We start from the raw sequence: 23,767 nt of genomic DNA, 5'->3' as shown, positions 1-23,767 counted from the left end.
TACCTCAGTTTTCGGACGTCTCCGTTGCTGAATGTTTTGGAACCCGGACACCGAAAACCCGGAAGTAAATGCTTCTGTTTTCAAACATGCCTCGGAAGTCGAACGACTTCCACCGAATGTACCACTGTATTTTTCTCATTTTTCTGCAGACCACCGATTGTGCCTTGGTTTGCAAATGTTTTGGAAGGAGAACGGTCTTCCAGAACTGATGACGTTCAAAAACCAAGGTTGCGAACACGATCCATTCCGGGGTGCCGTTTGCACCCCGAAAAGTCCACAACCAGAGTGGCACCTTTGTGCAGGTGTGAAGTGCTGATAGAGTGCTTCTGCACATGTGTGAAGCCTGCAGAATGCTTCTGTGCATGCGTAAACCACGCAGAACACTTCTGCGCATGCGTGCATGGCGAAAACCGGAAGTAAACACTTCCAGGTTTTCCGCGTTCTTAACCTGAAAAAAATGCAACCTGAAGCGGCCATAACCCGAGGTATGGCTGTATATGGTTTTTCTTCCTTTCCTGAAGAGACCTGGGTTACCTTCACACCATGTGTATTTTGTGGGACGGATTCAAATGCATACTGGAAATCTAGGATTGCACAGTTAAAACACATGTTGTGAGACTATTTGTACCCACACATAGAAGCAGAAGTGGTGCTGGGTGGAAGAGGAAGAACTTTGAGCAATCTCTTCCTGAACAGATTGGAGTGTGTGTGTGAAGGATTGTCCAAATCTGCCCCAAGGAATGAACAGAACAGAGGAGATCTACTTCTCAGTAGCTGTAAAGCAGCCTTCTTCAATGTGGTTCCTGCCAGGTGTTTTGGACTACAATTCTCATTAGCCCCAGCCATTGGCAAAGGCTGCAGTATAGTGTCTCCTGGCAGTTATAAGACACAATGTTGAGCAAGTAGTTCTCAAAGGTTGTAGTTAAGGATGCAAAACTCCCCATGGATTTATTATTTACTCTGCTTAATTTAAGTTACATAGTGAGGGAAACAAATCTCCCTGGGCTTCCTTCACATAGCAAAAGACCGGAGGTGAAGTGTAATCCACAGTGGAAATGAGAAGTTTCCTTTCATCATTATGCAGACATGAAAGTTTCAAGGACCTCTTTTGCAAACAGAATAATGAGAGGTTTAAAAAGCAGTGGAGTGCATTCATCTATTTTTTTATTCTGAGTAGACCCATTGAAATTAATCACCATGACTCATAATTTCAATGGAACTACTCCAAATAAAAAATGGTTGAATGCAACAATCTATCCACTGGGTTAGAAACACACAAACACACTTACACACTGCTCACCCCCCCCCATGCAAACAAATGTAACTACAGACTAACGACAACCAACCATGCCCTGCCTGCTGCCCCCCTCAACCTCTCTCACTGACAAGGAAAAATAATAAGTGAATAGAAAGAGAATCCACTCAAGTGATGCTGACACAAAAAAAACCTAAGTAAAAGAATGCAAGGTTTACCACTCCACCCCACCCCTCACTCTATCCCCTTTCTCTTTCCCCCCAACCTCACACTGTATGCAACATTAATGTCTCACATTGAATGTAACTGGTACCGGTAAGTAGAATGGCTCTATGACTTGAAAAAGAGACAATGCATGTATTTTTGTGACCCATTTTTTTTAAAGCCATCTAATATTATTTTCCAATTTAATCCAGATGTATCAGAATCCCATTTAAACTCAGGCCCATTAGGTAACAAAAAACAAAACAAAAACAAACATGGAAGCTGTAAATACAAATTAAATGGAGGGCATATGGGATGGCATTTTGGTGTGGATAAAATCATGTGGATGCTGGGGAAAAAACCATTGCATGAGAAGCACCACATCTACAATAAACCACTGTGTGTAAGTGCCCTGTGTCTCACACACCCATTTACTTTAATGAGAAATTATTGTGAGCTTTTGTGTTGGCACACATTTGCCGACGGCTCGTCTCAGAGACTTGCTCACCTCCTTGTTCCTCAAGCTGTATATCAGAGGATTGACCAGAGGTGTAAAGACCGTGTAGAAGAGAGAAAAGACTTTGTTCATTCGGCTCAGCGTGTCTGTATTTGGGAGCATGTACACTACTATTAATGCCCCGTAAAAGATAGTGACTACAGAGAGGTGGGAGGAACAGGTGGAAAAGGCTTTCTTTCTCCCAGTGGCAGATGGGATTCTCAGAATTGCACTGATGATGTAAATGTATGAAGCAAGAGTCAGCAGAAATGGTGGAAAGGTTAACACAGAGGTAGTGATGAAGCCAGACAACAGCAGAAAATTGGCACCGCTGCAGAGGTGTTGTATCAACGGCATGAAATCGCAAAAGAAATGGTCTATTTCGTACGGAGCACAAAAGCTGAACTGTGCCATTGTTAGTGTAATTGTGGTGACTATCAACGAGCCACTTAGCCAAGATACAAGCACTAACTGGACACAGAGATTGTTGTCCATAAGGGCTGCATAGTGCAGTGGTTTGCAAACTGCAAGATAGCGATCATAAGACATCACCGCCAGGAGATAACATTCTGTTGCTGCTAGAAATCCAAAGAGCCAGAACTGTAGCATGCATCCTTTCACAGAAATGGTTCTGTCCCCGGATAGAAGGCTGGCTAGCATTCTTGGCAGAATGATTGAGCTATAGCAGGTCTCTAAGCAGGATAGGTTACCCACAAAGAAGTACATGGGTGTGTGAAGGTGCTGGTCAGAAATGACTAGAACAACAATGAGGATATTCCCAGCCATGGTCACAAGGTAGATGGACAGAAAAATCAGGAAGATGAATATCTGCAGATCCTGGAGATTGCCAAACCCCAGCAGGATGAAATGCGTTATGACCGTTTGGTTTCTTTCTCGGGTGCTACTCATGGAATGCATCTGCCGCAAATCAGACAAAACATTAAACATCCTTTCAATGCAGGTAGCTACAAATAGAGAATGAAAAGATAAAATGAAAATAAAAATTCAACTTTACTGTCAACAGCAAAAGAAATGATGGGTCGATGGTCTTTATGGTAACGGTACTGGGAAACATTGACGTGAAAATGCCTTCGAGAGAAATAAATATGGCATTTACGTATAACAGGATAAACATGGGACACCCTACTGGGCAGACCAAAAATCCACCTCTTTCAACATCCTGTTTCCAACAGTGTTCATTATCTTATTACATCACACTCCTGTTTGAGGCAGTTAATGATATGTTCCTTACCTGCTGCTATGATATCAAACTAGCGATAATGGCTTATTCCTTCACCGTATGGGTTTGTTTTCCAAGAAGAAGGTGGTAAATACTTCCTCTTTTGGATTGTTGCAGGTATTGAACTAAGCAGCTTGGAATGTTTGTATTTCTAAATGCTCTGCCCCATGTTTTTTTAAACATCTTTCCCAGAGGAAGGCTGGTTCCCTAGACACTATTTAACTGTGAAAGAGGAAGTAGCTTTTTTTGTTGTCACTGTTGTTCTAAATGGCATTTTCAAAGGAACATTGGTGGCTGATGACTTTTGGAACTCATAGGGAAGAAGGCAGGGATCCTAACAGGAGGTGGAGCCAAAGCCAATGATGAGCAGAGCCAATCAATTCTGCTTTGTTGCCGATCCACCACCCTGTTATGTTCTACAACTGATAATAAGGAGAAGAAAGCTGCCATAAGCAGTGCCATCCCCTGGACTAGGTGCAAGAAGGCAGGCAGTTGGGGCTGGTTGAGGGAAGAATGAGGTTGGTGCGGCAGTGCCCCATTTCCTGCATTGGAGCAGCCTCTGTGGCAAGCGTTCATTTTCAAAAACAGTGTTGTGATGAGTGCTATGCCATTCACAGGCAGAGGAAGGGGTGTGTGTGGGGTGCGGTCCGCCCTGGGTCCCATCCGGGGGTGTGTGACATCGGCATGCTACCCTCCCATGCTCGCAGTGCAGGTGGCTAGCGGCACCCCCGATTCTCGCTGCATGGGCAGCGGGACGCAAGCGGTGCCCCCCGGTGCTTGCTGGGCGGGCAGCTAGGGACACTTGCTGTGCAGGTTGCTAGCCCTGCCCCCATGCCGCTCCGGGTGCTGGAGGAGGTAGCTCTGCCTCTGATGCCATTCCTTCTATGTCCAATGCTCAGGTGGTGAGTGTTGGTTCTAATGTAAGCAAGTCAGCCACACACATTCAGGAGGGAGGTATCAATGGGCTCAGGCTAAGTTCAAAGTTTCCACAAGGATGACAATCTTTAGGGGAAAGCTTGGGGAGGGAATGAGTTGGCCCAGTTTATGAAACCCTTGATGAGGATGGCTTAATTACCCCAACATACTAAATTGTTTTGTCCCTATAGTCTGTGGCAGGGAAAAGCAGGTTCTCACATTGGTTTCCGTTCCATTTAATTCCTTGTACAAATGAAGGTACCCATTTCACAAGGGCACAGAACCGCACAGAGATATGAACTATTGCTCAGTAAGTTGTGGGTATTTGTTTTTGTATTGGTATTCTGTTTTGTATTGTGTTTTGGACGCAGGTGGCACTGTGGTCTAAACCACTGAGCCTCTTGGGCTTGCTGATCAGAAGGTCGGAGGTTCGAATCCCTGCGATGGGCTGAGCTCCCATTGCTCGGTCCCAGCTCCTGCCAACCTAGCAGTTCGAAAGCATGCCCCCAAAAACTGCAAGTAGATAAATAGGTACCCCTCCGGCGGGAAGGCAAACGGCGTTTCCATGCGCTGCTCTTTTTCAGTGCACCAGTAGAGGCTTAGTCATGCTGGCCACATGACTCAGAAATACTGTCTGCGGACAAACGCCAGCTCCCTCGGCCTGTAAAGTGAGATGAGCGCCGCAACCCCAGAGCTGTCTGCAAATGGACTTAACTGTCAGGGGTCCTATACCTTTTTTATTCTATCATAAAATTGTTACAGTGGTACCTCGGGTTACAAACGCTTCGGATTACAAACTCCGCTAACCCAGAAGTAGTACCTCGGGTTGAGAACACTGCCCCAGGATGAGAACAGAAATCGTGCGCTGGTGACACAGCGGCAGAGGGAGGCCCCATTAGCAAAAGCGCACCGCAGGTTAAGAATAGTTTAGGGTTAAGAATGGACCTCCCGAACGAATTAAGTTCATAACCCGAGGTACATTTCAATAATTTTACAAGCAGGGGCACAGGGTTAGCTCATTTACACAACACTCTTCCCTCCCATGGTTCCATAGCTCATGCTGCCACAGCCACACTATGATGTGTATGAAGTGTGGACAAATTCCAGTATGCACATTCCTGTATGCCCACTTACACTAGAGCATAAAATATATTAATTTGCCTCTTTCTGTTTTGAGCCATTGTTTGCTCAGTTTGCTTACTGTTGATTTCTTCCAGTCAAAGTGAAAGGGGAAGGGCCATAGCTCAGTGACAGAGCATCTCCCTTGAGTAGAGAAGGTCCCAGATTCGTTGCATAGCATGTCCCTGCCTTAAACCCTTGGGAGCTTCTGTCAGTGCAAACAATACTGAGTTGACCAATGGGCCGACTCATTAGAAGGCAGCTTTCTATGTACCTATATGATGTTCTTTTTTTTAAAAAAAGAGCAGGCTTTGAAGTCAGTAGTTTAATTGCAACATGCTTAAGTTCATAAGTAGCTTGCTGCTTCTAGCCTTAAAACACCTATTATTAAAATGTTCTCAAAGGAGACTGTGATTTCCCTGTGGGAAGAGAGAGATGCAATGCATCAAGAAGGATAATCATTCTGATGAAATATATATGGAGAGAAGAAACACTGAAAACAAAATTAAATGCATTTTTTAAATTTCAAGAATGAATTGAGGTCAGGAATACGATGGGGAAAATGAGAAGAGACTGTTTTCAGAACAGAGATACAGCAGAAGAAGTGAATTGAATTTCAGCACTATGGGCATGCTGTAATCTATACATTTTAAAAAATGTTATTAATCAAAGCAAACACATTACAGTCAACTGAGACATGAAAACAGTGATAATGAAGAATAAGGTAAGCAAAACTATTGATGTGTGAGAATTAGAGAGAGGAGGAAGGGGGGGGGGTGAAAAGAAAGAAACAGAAGAATCTGGACATGGCTGGCAAGAAGTTTCCATGTGCTTTGTAACTCTAAAGGCACAATGGGCATTAAAAGCCATTTGTACATAAGGACAAATGTAGATGTCATAAATAAAATAATAGAATTCTAGAGTTGGAAGGCACCCTGAGGATAATTGAATCCAGCCTCCTGCAATGCAGGAATAAGCAGTTGTCCCATATGGGGATTAAATCTGTGACCTTAGATTAATAATAATAATAATAATAATAATAATAATAATAATAATAATAATAGTAACAATAATAATAATTTATATGCCACCCATTTGACTGGGTTGCCCCAGCCACTCTGAGTGGCTTCCAGCAAATTATAAAACCACAATAAAACACCAAACATTAAAAACTTCCCTATACAGGTCTGCCTTCAGATGTCAGATAAATGTTCATGTCTTTGACATCTGATGGGAGGTCGTTCCACAGGGTGGATGCAACTACCAAGAAAGCCCTTTGCCTGGTTTCCTGTAACTTCACTTCTCACAGTGAAAGAACCACGATAAGACTCTCAGACCTGGACCTCAGTGACTGGGCTGAACGATGGGGGTGGAGATGCTCTTTCAGGTATACTGGACCGAGGCCATTTAGGGCTTTAAAGGTCAGCACCAACACTTTGAATTGTGCTCAGAAATGTAATGGGAGCTAATATAAATCCTTTAGGACTGGTGTTATATGGTCCCGGTGGCTGCTCCCAGTCATCAGTCTGGCAGCCTCATTCTAGATTGGTTGTCTTGTGTGCAGGCAAGTGTAAAAAGGTAAAGCGACCCCTGACCATTAGGTCCAGTCGTGAACGACTCTGGGGTTGTGGTGTTCATCTCACTTTACTGGCTGAGGTCAGCATGACTAAGCTGCTTCTGGTGAACCAGAGCAGTGCCCAGAAATGCCGTTTACCTTCCCGCCAGAGCGGTACCTATTTATCTACTTGCACTTTGACATGCTTTCAAACTGCTAGGTGGGCAGGAGCTGGGACCGAGCAAAGGGAGCTCACCCCGTTGCGGGGATTCAAACCGCCGACCTTCTGATCGGCAAGCCCAAGGCTCAGTAGTTTAGACCACAGTGCCACCCGCGTTCGCAAGCAAGTGTATGTTAGGTGAAATGTGCACAAAATAAAATTGTATGAATTTTTTCATGGCACGGAAATGTGAACTAAATATAAGACAAAAAAGAAAAACTAAGAGAAACTGAAAGGTTTGTCCATCCCTAGTATTTGCTACTATTAATGAAGAATTAAAAAGCAAATATATTATTAAGGATAATGTGCATCGTGGTCAATCTAGGTCCTGTTAAAAAATCTTAGTAATGGAGAGGGAAATTATTTGTTTGAGCCCTCTAGTTGTGTTCACTTATGACTTGAAAAGTTGTCCTGGAAAACCTCCTCCCATCCTCTTCTCTTGACCTCTCTCCAGTTTAATACCTGCTGTATAACTGTCAACATCTAAATCTTATGGGTGCAAATGAAAAAAGCTATTGTATATCAACCCTTTCCACCCATCTAAAGTACAGTTTATCTAATCTTTCCAGGTGTGAAGCTAATACAATGGCAAAAGCAGAATTGAGAAATCAAACAGTCCTCACTGAATTCCTTCTGCTGGGATTTGGAGATCTCGGAGATCTTCAGTTTCCTCTCTTCCTGCTCTTCTTGGTGATCTACATTGTGACCATGCTTGGGAATATTCTCATTGTTGTGCTTGTTGTGGCTGACCGCCACCTTCACACCCCCATGTACTTCTTCCTCGGAAACCTGTCCTGCCTGGAGACCTGCTACAGCTCCAACATCCTTCCCATGATGCTGGCCAATCTCTCTGACGGAGGTCCAAGAACCATTTCTGTAACTGGATGCATGATACAATATTACTTCTTTGGCTTCTTGGCAGCCTCAGAATGTTATCTCCTAGCAGCAATGTCCTACGATAGGTATGTGGCAATATGTAAGCCGCTGCTTTATACGGTACTGATGAATGGCAGAGTTTGCCTCTGGCTAATAGCTGCATCTTGGATCAGTGGTTCATTGGCTATTAACATGACTATATATTTAATGCACCAGTTAAGGTTCTGTGGCCGCAGTGAAATCAGCCACTTCTTTTGCGATTTCAATCCAATATTAAAGCTCTCGTGTAGCGACACACACTTGATTGAACTTTTAACCACCTTCCTAGCTGCGATATGTTCCTTGCCTCCCTTCTTGTTGACCCTGACATCCTATGTCTATATCATATCTACCATTGTGAGAATCCCCTCCACCAGAGGAAGGCAGAAAGCCTTCTCGACCTGTTCCTCACACCTCACTGTGGTGTCCATTTTCTATGGCACAATCATGATTGTCTACATGTTGCCCAAAACAGATGCACTGCGAGACCTCAACAAAGTCTTCTCTCTCTTCTATACAGTCCTGACACCTTTGCTCAATCCCCTGATATACAGCCTGAGAAATAGAGAGGTCAAGGAAGCCTTCAGAAAAATATTTACTAAATATTGCAGGGCCATAGTTTAATATGCTTGTTTATCTAGAAGTTGATTTTGCACCTCGTTGAGGATGTTATTTTTTCCTTGGGGAAAAATCACACACACACACATTACCCTACTTAATACTGTTGTAATGCCCAAAAGGCATTCATATTGGATTGCCTCCTTGGTAATGGCAGATAGCTTTCCCCTTTTCCTTTTCCAATGTTGTAGGTTTGGCTTTATAGACAACTTGTATATAGTAGTTCTTAGCTGTTTATTGGTCCCATTTTTGTGTTGCAAAGATCATTTTATAAATATCAAAGTGTATAGAAATTATGCAAAAAAAGTGTGAAGGGTTGTGCATATGTGGGTATGAGACAAATTAAAGTGCTGGTGTATTTATGCTTGCCACAGTCACATATAAAGAAGTGGGTGGGTGTGTCTTTATTTTTTGCAAACCTGAGATGGAATATGCTGGTGAGGCAAACAGTATCATTCCTTTTCCAGCAGGTTTTCTTGCTATCAGAAGTGATTCACCTGGTGGGGTGGAGCCACAATGCTAGAAAATGGTGTTGCTGCTACCTACAAGGAAGGACAGGAGGATGTGGTGAAATGGTGGAGAGTTTGCTCTGCCCATGCACCTGCCAACCTCATCCCTACCCCTCCCAGTAAGCAACTGCCAGGAATCTAGCATCACAGCTCTGCCCTTGTGGGGGAGACACTTCTGTTTGCTATCCTCCATAGGTGTAAACAAATTTCTTTCCAGAATCCTTTACTTCTGATATGCGCATCATGTCTTGTTTGAATGTAATAATTATTTAGCTCTTAATCATCTTTCCCTCCATTCCAGTTAGACTTGAGTATCTGCAACTATTTGAATTTGTATATGAGGAGCAAGTTCAGTCTTCCCTCTTCATACAAGTAGCTATTCCCTTTTGTGTTTGACCCTGCCTTCTAATACATTGACTATATTATGCATGACATACACACCGGACACAATCAGTGACACAGTGTGAAAAAGATCACTTGCATGCATTGGATTTTTGTAATCTCAAGTACTATTGATGATGAAGATAAGGTCGACGGCAAGCCAGGAGGATAACGAGCTCTCTGGGCCGAACGCCAGTAAGTCATTCTCCGGTCCAGCCACGCTTCCATCGATCTGCGTAACGAGCTGGAAACAGTCCAAGCAGAGTTTAGTACAGCATAAAGTCCTGAAGTGAAATCTTTAAGTCCCAATAAAACACTTCCTGAGGCAAAAGTTCTAGTCTAAGTCATCTTTATTGGTAAATATGTACATCAGCCGAGAGCAATACATCATAGCTCCATTCTGGCTTACAGCACAGTAGAAACTGCGACACAGAAAAATCAAAAGCAGTACAGGACAGGAACAAACATCCAGTGTCAGAACGTAACATCCTGTGCAGACTTAACCCCGTGTTAACCTGAATCCACAACAATTGATTTAAAAGAGATCCCCTGGTGTCTGTACCCCTTTCAAACTACTTCCTTTCCACCTATACATGGAATGTGTGGAGAGAGAAACAGGAAGTACATTTCCCTCTTCTTGGGTGGGCAGCTTTGCAGTTGGGCCCTGGGGCTCCTCTGTGAACCGGCGTGTTGCAGGCTAGATCATCCTCCTGCCACCAAATTGGCCAATGATGGCAGGAATTAGAGGGCGTTCCCCTGAGCGCGAGACCAACTGACCAATAGCGTTGCTTAGCCCGGTGTCCAGGGCAAGGATAAATTCCTTGCCTACTGGGCCATTCGGCTTCAGGAATATCCTTACCAACCCAGACTCCATGATGTCCAAGCATTTAGCCCCACGTCTGAAAGGAGCTATTATGGATGCATATCAGGGACCTGCACAATAAAGTATCTCAATTATTTCATGTCATTTCATTTATTTATTTCATAAAACGTACACACCACTTGATTGTCAAAAACCTCAAAGCAGATTCCAAAAATGATCAAACTATAGACTCGAGAAAAATTTGCAACCTTAAACACACAATAATTAAAATACTAAAACAGATTAAAATGACCTCAATTTTCTAAGCTTCTGGGCAGGCTTGTCTAAATAAGAATGTTTTTAAGAGGTACTGAAAAGAGTACACAGAAGGCACCTGCTCGATTTCAACAGACAGGGAGTTCTAAAGTGCAGAGGCTGCCACACTAAACAACTGAGTTCATACAAATCAGAAATGAGTATGATGTGGTGTAGTAGTATTAATTCCACTAATCGAAGCAGTGTGGTGAGCTTATGCCTACTGAGCTCTAGGGACCCGTTTCTGGACCAGATGATAGGATGGGTGTGTCAGCTTGGGGTGGGGGTGGGGTCCACTTTCTTTTCGCACCTTGGCCACATGCCAAAAACATTATCTGAAACCCTCTTAAATTCCCCTCTCCTAACTTAATGTTAGGCACAAAAGTGGGGCTGGGGAAGAGGTAGACGTTGAATCACACCTGTCCTGTGTCATGATCCTTAATAGTGATGTAATACACTGCAGATTTTCAATTGTTGGGACGCTCACAGCTCCACTAGAACTCCCTTTTAACTCTCTGATCTCAAGGTTCAACTCTGTAGCTTTGCTAGAAAATGGACCAAGGAATGAGTGAGACACACTGTAGTCACAGTGATATATGATTTTAAAGGGTGATCTTAATTTTCAAAGAGAAGACGCCATTCTTTGGTCCCTGAGTTCCACTTACAGCTAGATTAGGTATATTAACTCCTTTTCTCTTTCTTATTAGTATGTGTCTATGGCAAATTGCCATGCTCACAGTTCAAGCTTGGGTAATTAGGGAATCTCTTGCCCCCCTTTAAATCTAAGGTATATATGAACCGCTGCCCATCAGTAACCTTGCTGTCCAAAGCAGCATCTGTATACTTTATCTTTCATTTCATGTCATAAACCAATTCTTCTTTTATGCTCTTGTTTATGAACATTTTTATTAGGTATAAGGGTTAACAGTAAAGATGCATTCATAACACATGCACATATTGACTATGGCAAAAGTTTCCAGTCCTCTCAGGAATGTGCATAGAACACATGTAAGTGGTGGACACACATATGGGTTCAGATATATACCTTGTAACAGTGTTTCTGTGGGGCTGGATCATTCCCTCAGTGTGTGTAGTCCAGGACTGCCTGTTACTAATATATAGATAAAGCAGTCCAAGTTAAATAGTTCCCAATCTCTTTCTTTTTCAATGGGAACAATGCTAGCAAGTGTCTAGCTCTCCCTCTGTAAGCAAATGTAAGTTTAAAGTGTTTTGGCTTGACTGGTTCATGCCCCATGAACTTCAACGAGTTTCTTGCACAGTTTCTTGCACAGTTTCTGCACAGTTTCTGCACAGTTCATTACAGTAACAAAAAATAAATAAAAGAAAAACAATATTATCATGATGGCGCTGCCTGAACTTAAATGATTCCACCATGCTCAAAGTAGAATTACCGGTAATTTTCTGGCAGTTTAATGTTGTTGACAACCCTGTTGTGCATTAATGTCAAGGGAGATTACACATTCCTCCAAGATAAAAGGAGATAATAACCCAAGGAGGAGTGCTAAGCACCTCTCTAGGATCAGTGGCAAAGTAGAGTGATGCCTTTGGGACATCACAATCTATAAGTGTTCAGCTTGATTCCCTGCATTGTTATTAGTATCATTGTTGTTAGTATCAGCCGGAAGGTGGGGTAAAGATGACAAACGATGTTTTGAACTTTAGGCTCTGATATTGCTGCTGAGAGAATTACAACACTGCTCATTATAAAGTAGACACGTTTAAAGGTATGACAACCTTTCTTAAATATTTACAGAATGGGAAGAGACAAGGTCCACATTCTACCACCACTGTATATTTTTGATATCGCTTATCAATATTGCTTTTTGATATAGTTACAGGTAGGTTGCCGTGTTGGTCTGCTGTAGTCGAAACAAAATAAAAAAAATCCTCCCAGTAGCACCTTAGAGACCAACTAAGTTTGTTATTGGTATGAGCTTTCATGTGTATGCACACTTCTTCAGATACACTGAAACAGAAGTCACCAGACCCTTATATATAGTGAGAGGGTGGGGAGGAGTATTACTCAGAAGGGAGGTGGGAATGGGCTGATAGGTGTGGTAAACCTGTAGACGACTGTTAACGACTGAAATTGGTCCTACAGAAAAAAGGAATGGGTGAGATGGCTAAAAATAGCTTTATCATGTATAATGAGATAAGAATCCAATGTCTTTGTTCAGACCAGGTCTCTCCATGGTTTAAAGTTTGGTAATAAGTTGCAATTCAGCAACTTCTCTTTCCAGTCTATTTCTGAAATTCTTTTTGTAATAAGACAGCTACTTTGAGATCTTGTATAGAATGCCCTGGGAGATTGAAATGTTCTCCTACTGGTTTCTCTGTCTTGTGATTCCTGATGTCAGATTTATGTCCATTTATCCTTTGTTGTAGAGTCTGGCCTGTTTGTCCAATACAGAGAGCTGAAGGGCACTGTTGGCATTTGATGGCATACACAATGTTAGAAGATGAGTAATTAAATAGTCCTGAGATGGTATGTTTGATGTTGTTGGGGCCAGTAATGGTGGTGTCCAGGTGTATGTGGCAGCAAAGTTGGCATCTGGGTTTATTGCAGGCTCTGGTAAATAGTCCTGAGATGGTATATTTGATGTTGCTGGGGCCATGGACACTGGTACCAGAGCCTGCAGTAAACCCAGATGCCAACTTTCTGCCACATACACCCTCTCACTATATATAAGGGTCTGGTGACTTCTGTTTCAGTGTATAGGAAGAAGTGTGCATGCACACGAAAGCTCATACCAATAACCAACTTAGTTGGTCTCTAAGGTGCTACTGGGAGGATTTTTTTTTGTTTCGCTTTTTGATATTTTCAGCTTCGGAATTTAATGAAACCAGTGAGATCTGCCCTGCAAGACAATCTCAAAGTCTGGAGTAATCCTGTGGTGCTGAATGGAATGTCCCCCTCTTCTCCCCCACCCCACAAAACCCCCACTCTCCTCTGCTAACAGAGGAACAAGAGAGACAGAGAGAGAGAGAGAGAGAGAGAGAGAGAGAGAGAGAGAGAGAGAAGAGGACATACTGTACACAGTGAGATGGAATCAAGTCTGACTTGGGGGGTAGTTAAAAAAAAAACTGGGGGAGAGGAAATAGAATTGAGTGTTTGGAATCGTGATCAAGCCAGCATTCCAGGCTTCAACACTTTCTTTTAGGCCTGATTTGTTTCTATGCAAAGCTCAAATGTGACAATTTGTAAGGGTAGTTACCGGTAAATGAACAATATTATTTTCCTAACTTCATTGTGCTAATTTATTTCCTATACTAGGAGAGAAATCCCTGATTGCATATTGCACACAGGAATTTCCCTGTGATATTTTTGTTGTCTTCCTGGCAAGTGCAAAATGGAGCAAGCATACAATGATTACAGAATTTAGGTGATAAATCTGTCTAGCAAACTGTGAATGGTGTTCAAACACCTCACCAGTGCAAAATTTGCACTCCAAACCTACAATTACATATTACAAAGATTGCTTCAACACTGCCTTAAATCTAACATTTCCCTTCTTGTTTTCCAGTGTGTCAGTCTTGTCTACATGATCTCCCAGTCAGTGCAAAATGGAACAAATCAAACCATGATCACAGAATTCGTTCTCCTGGGGTTTGAGGTTGGCCAGATTATGCAAACTGTTCTCCTGTTGCTGTTTTTGGCGATTTACATTGTGACCATCTGTGGGAAGAGCGATATTTGTCCATTGGAGAATCTATTTCTCAAGACGTTGGATGGGAAGGTGTTAAATCTTGCCTTTATAAAGGCATATCTATGAGCTGAGGAAGTTAAGGAATTCAAATAATTTGGGAGTTTTAGGGGGGTACCGGTTAGAACATGGAACAGGAGAATTCCGCACTGCAACATTTTGTTGTAGATATAAATGCCATTCTCCTTCCCTAGGGGACAAGCTCAGGATGCCTGCACTTTCAAGTGCTGACTTCAACTGCAGGTCTTTTGTATTTAAACCAAGTTGTGACTTTTACAGCAATCACATTCCATAGCTTCATTCCTAGTGCAGGGAACAAAATCGACTAACCTAACAAAAATACACTTTGCAGTTACAATTGGAGCTCATGTACAAAATGTTATTGATGTTTCTCTTGCACTAAAACGTATGTCCTCCTGGTTAGATTTTAAACTTGGTGTAACATTTGTTGGATAAAAAGACAATGTTGGATATAGAAGAAGGAAACCAAACAGTCATCACAGAATTCATCCTCTTGGGATTTGGGAATCTCCATGAGCTGCAGCCTTTTCTTTTCTTGCTCTTCCTGATGGTTTATATTGTGACAACAGCTGGGAACCTGCTGATCTTTTTTCTGGTCGTGGCAGATCAGCACCTGCACACTCCCATGTACTTCTTCCTGGGGAATTTGTCCTGCCTGGAGACTTGCTATAGCTCAATCATCGTGCCCAAAATGCTGGCCGATTTGCTAAGCGGTGTCGGTTCCATTTCTGTTAGCGGATGTATAGCCCAGTTTTATTTCTTTGGCTGCTGTGTAGCTATAGAAACTCTTCTCTTGGCAGCAATGTCCTACGACCGCTATCTGGCAATATGCAGTCCTTTGCTCTATGCCACTATTATGCATAGAAAATTGTGTTTTCAGCTCATGGCAGGAGCATGGATAAATGGTTTGATGGCTAATTGCATTGTGCTGATTTTCATGGTTCAGCTATCCTTCTGTGGACCCCGTGTCATAGATCATTACTTATGTGATTATTTCCCATTGGAAAAAAAGTCATGCAGTGACACAAGCATGATTGAACTCCTCGTCCTTTTCTTTAATTTCATTTTTGTTGTTGTCCCATTTCTATTGACTCTCATGTCTTACATTGGCGTCATCTCCACCATGTTAAAGATCCCATCCACCACTGGAAGGAAGAAGACTTTTTCAACCTGCTCCTCTCATTTAATTGTTGTCTGCTTATTTTATAGTGATTTAATCATTGTCTACATGCTGCCAGACACCCCGACCTTGAGAGACCTTAATAAAGTCTTCTCCATTTTCTATACAGTCTTGACTCCTTTGGTCAATCCTCTCATCTACAGCTTGAGAAACCAAGAAGTTCACAGAGCCCTAAGACGAGTTTGGAAGAAACTGACAATTTCTTTTTCCAATGAGTGATTTGAACTCTTCCATTTTCTTTAAGTTTATCAGGTAGTTCAGGTATCGATGTCTGCAAAACCCTGGGTCCACTGGGATCTTTCCTCTCACAGTGAATTGTAGGGGGGTTATAATTAGAGGTGGTGGGTTTTTTATACCATGATTAAGCATAAACTCTGCCCCTGAATGAAATCAGGAATAAATTGAGGCTTTTCACCAAGGAAGTTTTAGAAGAAATGCTGATGAGTCTCCATAATATTCTCCCTCTTTTTAAAGGCACGTGTTTATATATTCTAATCCTCAAAATGTCTCGAAGTGGACAATGCAAAAACAAACAAACCCTTGTTGTAATTATCCATATTATGTGCTTTGTCAACCTTTCAAAATTGTACTTGAGTGCAGTGTTTGCAAAGGTTATGGTGATCTGATGTTTTCATTGATATTTTAACAAGAATATAAACCAATAAATGAAATTCTCTCCTCTTCCCAATAGCACTGGAGTCATGTCAGACATGGGAAATGGAACAGTTTTTTAGGATTTCATAGTGTACTAATTCCAGTAATTGAAGCAGTGTTTTGAGCTCATGCCTACTGAACTCTAGGGGCCCGTTTTTGGACCAGATGAGAGGGTGGGTCTGTCAGCTTGGGGGGGGGAGGGTCCACTTTCTCTTCGCACCTTGGCCACATGCCAAAAAAATTATCTGAAACCCTCTTTAAATTCCCCTCTCCCAACTTACTGTTAGCCACAGAAGTGGGGATGGGGTAGAGGTAGTAGTAGGACCACACCTGTCCTGTGTCATGATCCTTAATAGTGCTGTAATGCTGGGTGTGAATCTGGATTATAACTGTGGATCAGGCCACCAGTGCAGTTGGCATTACCTGAATATGAAACAAGCCCCCTAATGGGCTGTCTTTGACTGTGGTAACAGACCTTACTTTATATGTCTCCCAGAAAGTACAAGCAATTATCTGGACCTCTTAACATTAAATTAAAGGTCAGCACCCTGATCCTGTGTTACTTTCCAAAAACGTTTAATCATCACCTCATGGAAAAAAGGAATTGGATTCCATGTAGATGATGAAATCATCTTCCAATAATAAATTCATTATTCAAGAAATACACATTTGACCAATTAGTTATTTCTAACTAGGACCATGTCCCTTCAACTTCAACCAGAGAAAACAAAGTGGTAAACAGACAGGAACTTGCAAGAAAGAAACAATGATTCCGAGGAATGAAGATACTACAATATTAACTCAACCAGGAAGCCCCATCCCCTATCCAGAGACTTACATTGGTTCAAAAAAGTGCTAGAGCCCCAGATTTTCAATTCTTGGGAAGTTCAGAGCTCCACTAGAACACCCTTTTCACTCGCTGATCTCAAGGTTCAACTCTGTAGCTTTGCTAGAACATAGGCCAAGGAATGAGTAAGACACACTGTAGTCACAGTGATATAAGAATTTAAGGGGAAATCTTAATTTTCAAACAGAAGGCACACATAATAATAATAATAATAATAATAATAATAATAATAATAATAATGCTTTGAATGTTTAATGCTGTATTGTGTTTTTAATATTCAGTTGGGAGCAGCCCAGAATGGCTGTGGAAACCCAGCCAGATGGGTGGGGTATAAATATATAATGATAATAATAATAATAATAATAATAATAATAATTTATACCCCACCCGGTTTACAATAAAATAATTTTTTTGGGGGGGAAATTATACATGAAGAATTAAAAGGAATGTTTAAGAAAACAATCAATAAGAAACCGGAAGTGTTTCTTTTAGGAATTATAACCAATGATATACCTAGAGATATGAAAAAACATTTTTTATATGCAACAGTAGCTGCAGTAGCTGCAAGACCCCCTTCATGGATCACTGCCTTGTCGTGGCGAAGGGGCTTGAATTACTCAGGGAAGCTATGGACAGGTCAAGATGGACAAGTCATAGTGGAGAGTTTGGACCAAACGTGATCCACCTGGAGAAGGAACTGGCAAGCCGCTCCAGTATCCCTGCCAAGAAAACTCGTGAAAGATACAGGAAATTGAATGCAGATTTCCAAAGAATAGCAAGGAGAGACAAGAGGGCCTTTCTAAACGAGCAATGCAAAGAAATAGAGGAAAATAACAGAATGGGAAAAACCAGAGATTTGTTCAAGAAAATTGGAGATATGAAAGGAACATTTCGTACAAAGATTACCACAATTAAGGACAAAAGTGGAAAGGACCTAACAGAAGCAGAAGGCATCAAGAAGAGGTGGCAAGAATACACAGAGGAATTATACCAGAAAGATATGGAGGTCTCATACACCCCAGGTAATGTGGTTGCTGACCTTGAGCCAGACATCCTGGAGAGTGAAGTTAAATGGGCCTTAGAAAGCCTTGCTAACAACAAGGCCAGTGGAAGTGATGATATCCCAGCTGAACTATTTAAAATTTTAAAAGAGGATGCTGTTAAGGTGCTACACTCAATATGCCAGCAAGTTTGGAAAACTCAGCAGTGGCCAGAGGATTGGAGAAGATCAGTCTACATCCCAATCCCAAAGAAGGGCAGTGCCAAAGAATGCTCCAACTACCGCACAATTGCACTCATTTCACACGCTAGCAAGGTTATGCTTAAAATTCTACAAGGCAGGCTTAAGCAGTATGTGGACCGAGAACTCCCAGAAGTGCAAGCTGGATTTCGAAGGGGCAGAGGAACCAGAGACCAAATTGCAAACATGCGCTGGATTATGGAGAAAGCTAGAGAGTTCCAGAAAAACATCTACTTCTGCTTCATTGACTACGCAAAAGCATTTGACTGTGTTGACCACAGCAAACTATGGCAAGTTCTTAAAGAAATGGGAGTGCCGGATCACCTCATTTGTCTCCTGAGAAATCTCTATGTGGGACAAGAAGCTACAGTTAGAACTGGATATGGAACAACTGATTGGTTCAAAATTGGGAAAGGAGTACGACAAGGCTGTATATTGTCTCCCTGCTTATTTAACTTATATGCAGAATTCATCATGCGAAAGGCTGGACTGGATGAATCCCGAGCCGGAATTAAGATTGCCAGAAAAAATATCAACAATCTCAGATATGCTGATGATACTACCTTGATGGCAGAAAGTGAGGAAGAATTAAAGAACCTTTTAATGAGGGTGAAAGAAGAGAGCGCAAAATATGGTCTGAAGCTCAACATCAAAAAAACTAAGATCATGGCCACTGGTCCCATCACCTCCTGGCAAATAGAAGGGGAAGAAATGGAGGCAGTGAGAGATTTCACTTTCTTGGGTTCCATGATCACTGCAGATGGTGACAGCAGTCACGAAATTAGAAGACGCCTGCTTCTTGGGAGAAAAGCAATGACAAACCTAGACAGCATCTTAAAAAGCAAAGACATCACCTTGCCAACAAAGGTCCGTATAGTTAAAGCTATGGTTTTCCCAGTAGTAATGTACGGAAGTGAGAGCTGGACCATAAAGAAGGCTGATCGCCGAAGAATTGATGCTTTTGAATTATGGTGCTGGAGGAGACTCTTGAGAGTCCCATGGACTGCAAGAAGATCAAACCTATCCATTCTCAAAGAAATCAGCCCTGAGTGCTCACTAGAAGGACAGATCCTGAAGTTGAGGCTCCAGTACTTTGGCCACCTCATGAGAAGAGAAGACTCCCTAGAAAAGACCCTGATGTTGGGAAAGATGGAGGGCACAAGGAGAAGGGGACGACAGAGGACGAGATGGTTGGACAGTGTTCTCGAAGCTACTAACATGAGTTTGGCCAAACTGCGAGAGGCAGTGAAGGATAGGCGTGCCTGGCGTGCTCTGGTCCATGGGGTCACGAAGAGTCGGACACGACTGAACGACTGAACAACAACAACAAGCTGCAAGACTATTAATTGCAAAAAATTGGAAATCAGAAGTGGTCCCAACATTAGAAGAATGGCAAAAAAAAATTTTAATGATAGAATTAGCTAGAATGACGGCATTCAACAAGTTTCTTGCTGTACAGTAAATTACAGTAGCAAAATGAAAGAAAAACAATATTATCTTGATAGCTCTGCCTGACCTTAAATTTTACAGCATGCTCAAAGTAGAATTAATTTTCTGGCAGTTTAAAGTAGTTGACATTCTTGCTGTGCACAAATGTCGAGGGAGATCACACATTCCTCCAAGATAAAAGGAGTTAATAACCCAAGGAGGAGTACTAAGCACCCCTCTAGGATCAGTGGCAAATAAGAACAATGCCTTTGGGACATCATGATCTAGAGGTTTTTCATATTGATTCCCTGCATTGTTGTTAGTATCAGCCTGAAGACAGGTACTGGAGTTAAAGATGTCAAAGGATGTTTTGAACCTTCAGACTCTGATATTGCTGCTGAGAGAATTCACAACACTGCTCATTATAAAGTAGACACATTTAAAGGTAAGGCAACCTTTCTCACATATTTACAGAATGGGAAAAGACAAGGTCCACATTTTATCACCACTGTATATTTTTTAATATCGCTTATCAATATCACTTTTTGATATTTTGATATTGCTGTGCAAAATCAATTCAGCTTCAGAATTTAATAAAACCACTGAGACCTGCCCTGCAAGACAATCTCAAAGTCTTGAGTAATCCTGTAGTGCTGGATGATATGTCCCCCTTTTACTACACCCACAACCCCCACCCTTCTCTGCTAGCAGAGGAACAAAAGAGAGAGGGGAGGAGGAGGAGGAGGAGGAGGAGGAGGAGGAGGAGAAGAAGAAGAAGAAGAAGAAGAAGAAGAAGAAGAAGAAGAAGAAGAAGAAGAAGAAGCAGCAGCAGCAGCAGCAGCAGCAGCAGCCAAGTGTGTGGCTAAAAATATCCAGTTACAAAATTCACATTGTGAGACCTATACATTTTCTAGTTTCTAGTTTCTTTCAAATATGATTTCAAATTAGTTCTACCCTTTTCCTCCTTTCTTTTTTTGTTTTCCAATGTTCAGATCTTATCTACATTTCCTGCTGGCAAGTGCAAAATGAAGCAATCATGCAATGATTACAGAATTTAGGTGATAAATCTGGCTAGCAGACAGTGAGTGGTGTTCAAACACCTCGCCATTGTAAAATTCACACTCCAAACATACAGTTACATATTACAAAGTTTTCCCCATCCGAATTATTAAAATTGGACTTAGCCTCAGCCAAGAGAACTGTTATCCAAAAATTAGAGGAGATTGATCTCCAACATAATATCACGATGGGCAGTGGTACCTGCTCACCGATAAATCTTGGCTTAACACCATCACTGAAACTACCATCTTACTTAACTACTCTATCTGTTGCGACATACAGGTATGCCTTCATAAAGGCCAGATTCAATGCTTTCCCATCCAACGTCATGGGTAACAGACTCTCCAATGGCCAGATTTCACTTCTATGCGACTGTGATAGTGGTTCTATAGAATCCTTGAATCATATAATCTTTTGTTGTCCATTACATCAGGCTGCTCGGACCAGGTTTCTGTCTCCATTTTTATTGCGAACTGCGGGTGAAACTAAGGAAGCCCAATTAATATACTTACTGAAAGATGAAGAGTCAAGCAGATCCCTTATGGTCGCTAGATTTCTGATTAATGTTTTATTTCAAAAGAAGAGGAATGGATCACTTTATGATTTTGATAGCTCAGCTAAACCAAATAACCATTAATTGGAACCAGAACTTAGCTGTAAAATTATATTTTACTTGATAGAGTCTAAATTAAGTTTTAGATGGACAAATGAATTTTAATGAATACAACTGTCTTATCCAATTGGAATTTTGTATATATATAGAGGTAGTTTTAATTTGTAAAACTGTTTTAAATTGTATTGGTTAAAATGTTAAAATGATGTATTGTTGTTATTGTTGTTTTGATATGGACCAATGGTCATAATAAAAATTACTACTACTATTACAAAGTTTGCTTCAACACTGCCTTAAATTAAATCTTCCCATTCTTGTTTTCCAGCGTGCAAATGTTATCTACATGATCTCCCGGCAGGTGCAAAATAGGGCAAATCAAACCATGATCACAGAATTCCTTCTCCTGGGGTTTGAGGGTGGTCAGAATCTGCAAACTGTTCTCCTGTTGCTGTTTTTGGTGATTTACATTGTGACCATCTGTGGGAACCTCATCATCATTCTTCTTGTTGTGTCTGATCAGCACCTTCACACACCCATGTATTACTTCCTAGGTAACTTGTCTTGCTTGGAGACCTTCTACAGTTCCACCATCATGCCCAGGATGCTCTATAGTCTCTTTACAGGGGACAGGTCCATTTCAGTCACTAGTTGTGTCACACAGTTTTATATTTTTGGCATACTTGTTACTACAGAGTGTTTCCTCCTGGCCGCAATGTCCTTTGATCGTTACTTAGCCATATGCAAGCCATTGCATTATACTACCCAAATGACAGGCAGATTGTGTCATCAACTGGCTGCTGGTTCCTGGGTGAGTGGGGGTTTAGCTTCCACCATAACCACATCTTTCATGTCCCAGTTAGTCTTTTGTGGCCCTAATGAGATTGACCACTTCTTTTGTGATCTTGGCCCAGTCATCGACTTGTCTTGCAGTAATACACATATAATAGACAGCTCAGTTTTAATATTGTCATCACTGTGTACCTTTCCTCCTTTGCTGTTGACGTTGGCATCCTATGTTTGCATCATCACCGCCATCCTGAAGATCTCGTCACGTTCTGGCAGGCAGAAGGTTTTCTCTACTTGCTCCTCTCACCTCACAATGGTGACAGTTTTCTATGGGACACTGATTGTAGTCTACATTGTACCCAAGACAAGCACCCTGAGAGACCTGAACAAAGTTTTTTCTCTCCTGTACACCATATTGACTCCCCTTCTCAATCCCATCATATATAGCTTAAGAAACAATGATGTCAAGGAGGCAATTAAAAGGGGTTCCAGGAAATTTGCAATTCATACAGGAATTTAGAAGATGGGCTGCAAATTTCACAGGACAATTTATTTATTGGTAATATTCCTCACATACTTCTCTGCTTAGAAGCAGGTCTCTGGAGCCATTGCAGCAATAAGGCTCACTTGGTGGGTCTGGGGGGATTATGATGTAAAATAGTTACTAAGCATTTCCATACTAGTCCATCATAGATGGTATAAATAATAGAGTTAATTCATGTGGTAAAATAGATTCTCCCACCAAAATCTCTTAAGCACTTTGGTTAAGAAGGCTGCTTACTTTTGCATCTTGACTGTCTGTTGGGACTACTCAGAAAAATAATTTTGGAGAAGTTTTATTTATTTATTTATTTAAATCTAGGTCCTTAAGAAATGTGTCTTAGTTTATTATAACTAATGCAATTGCATGTTTTCTTTATGTCAGGGGTGGGAAATGTCTTCAGCCTGATGGCCTCTTTCCTTCTGATTGAACTTCAGTCTGGGGAAGGGCAGTACTAAAAATGGGCCAAGCAATCAATACAATTTTTTACTTTCCGCAGTAGGTTAATTTCTACACACTCGTAGGAGGAAAAGGAAGACAGTATAGAGTTACAACAGGGGTTTGCAGGAGGTTACAGCTCAAAGGTAGATGGGAAAGTTGAGAAATAATAGTAGAGCCAGAGTAGCAGCTGACTGACATGTTGTCATTAGAAAGATTCTAGACCCACCATCTTCCAGAACCTGGCGAGCCTTAAGAGTAGGAGAGCAAAGAGCTAAAAGACAGAGGGCACTCAGCGGCACCTGTAAAGGAGGAGATGATGACAACAAATGAGGAATTGGGAGAGATGGGGTGTGTGTGGAGATTCACTCGGAACAATGCCATTACACTGGAGGAGGAAGAGGAGTGCGGGGGGAGTGCATCGCCCCCGGCAGCGCGATCCCGGTGGGGTGCCATCGCGGCTGCCTGCACTGGGTGCCATGCCCTCTCAGGCAGCATGCCATGCCCCCAGGATGTGTGGCATGCCCCCGGGACACACACCAGCCCCACTGCCACCTGGGTTCTATTGTCTTTATATTTTCCTGGGCAACCAAGCCAGAGCCACTGACAGCATCCTGACAGACATTAACCTCTTTTTGCTTCATCCATGAAAACAAAAAGGATTATCACAGTTCAAGGACACATTCCAGTC

At 41.9% G+C, this 23,767-nt stretch overlaps 3 protein-coding genes across 3 annotated transcripts; 2 read left to right on the top strand and 1 right to left on the bottom strand.

Moving 5' to 3' along the window:
• Nucleotides 1-1,895: 1,895 nt before the first annotated feature.
• Nucleotides 1,896-2,864, bottom strand: LOC117057926 (olfactory receptor 10A4-like). The gene has a single exon (XM_033168770.1). It carries the CDS (start codon nucleotides 2,862-2,864, stop codon nucleotides 1,896-1,898), a length of 969 nt encoding a protein of 322 aa, XP_033024661.1.
• Nucleotides 2,865-7,579: 4,715 nt separating this feature from the next.
• LOC117057925 (olfactory receptor 2AP1-like) lies at nucleotides 7,580-8,543 on the top strand. The gene has a single exon (XM_033168769.1). It carries the CDS (start codon nucleotides 7,590-7,592, stop codon nucleotides 8,541-8,543), a length of 954 nt encoding a protein of 317 aa, XP_033024660.1. The 5' UTR covers nucleotides 7,580-7,589.
• Nucleotides 8,544-14,732: 6,189 nt separating this feature from the next.
• LOC117057924 (olfactory receptor 1020-like) lies at nucleotides 14,733-22,617 on the top strand. Its single transcript, XM_033168768.1, has 2 exons — nucleotides 14,733-15,113; nucleotides 21,637-22,617. Exons 1-2 carry the CDS (start codon nucleotides 14,733-14,735, stop codon nucleotides 22,615-22,617), a joined length of 1,362 nt encoding a protein of 453 aa, XP_033024659.1.
• The last annotated feature ends 1,150 nt before the right edge of the window (nucleotides 22,618-23,767 follow it).

This window comes from Lacerta agilis, chromosome 14 (assembly GCF_009819535.1).
Source record: "Lacerta agilis isolate rLacAgi1 chromosome 14, rLacAgi1.pri, whole genome shotgun sequence".
Lineage (NCBI taxonomy): Eukaryota > Metazoa > Chordata > Lepidosauria > Squamata > Lacertidae > Lacerta > Lacerta agilis.
Note: the sequence above shows the minus strand (reverse complement) of the source record. Positions and strands in the feature narration are given on the sequence as shown.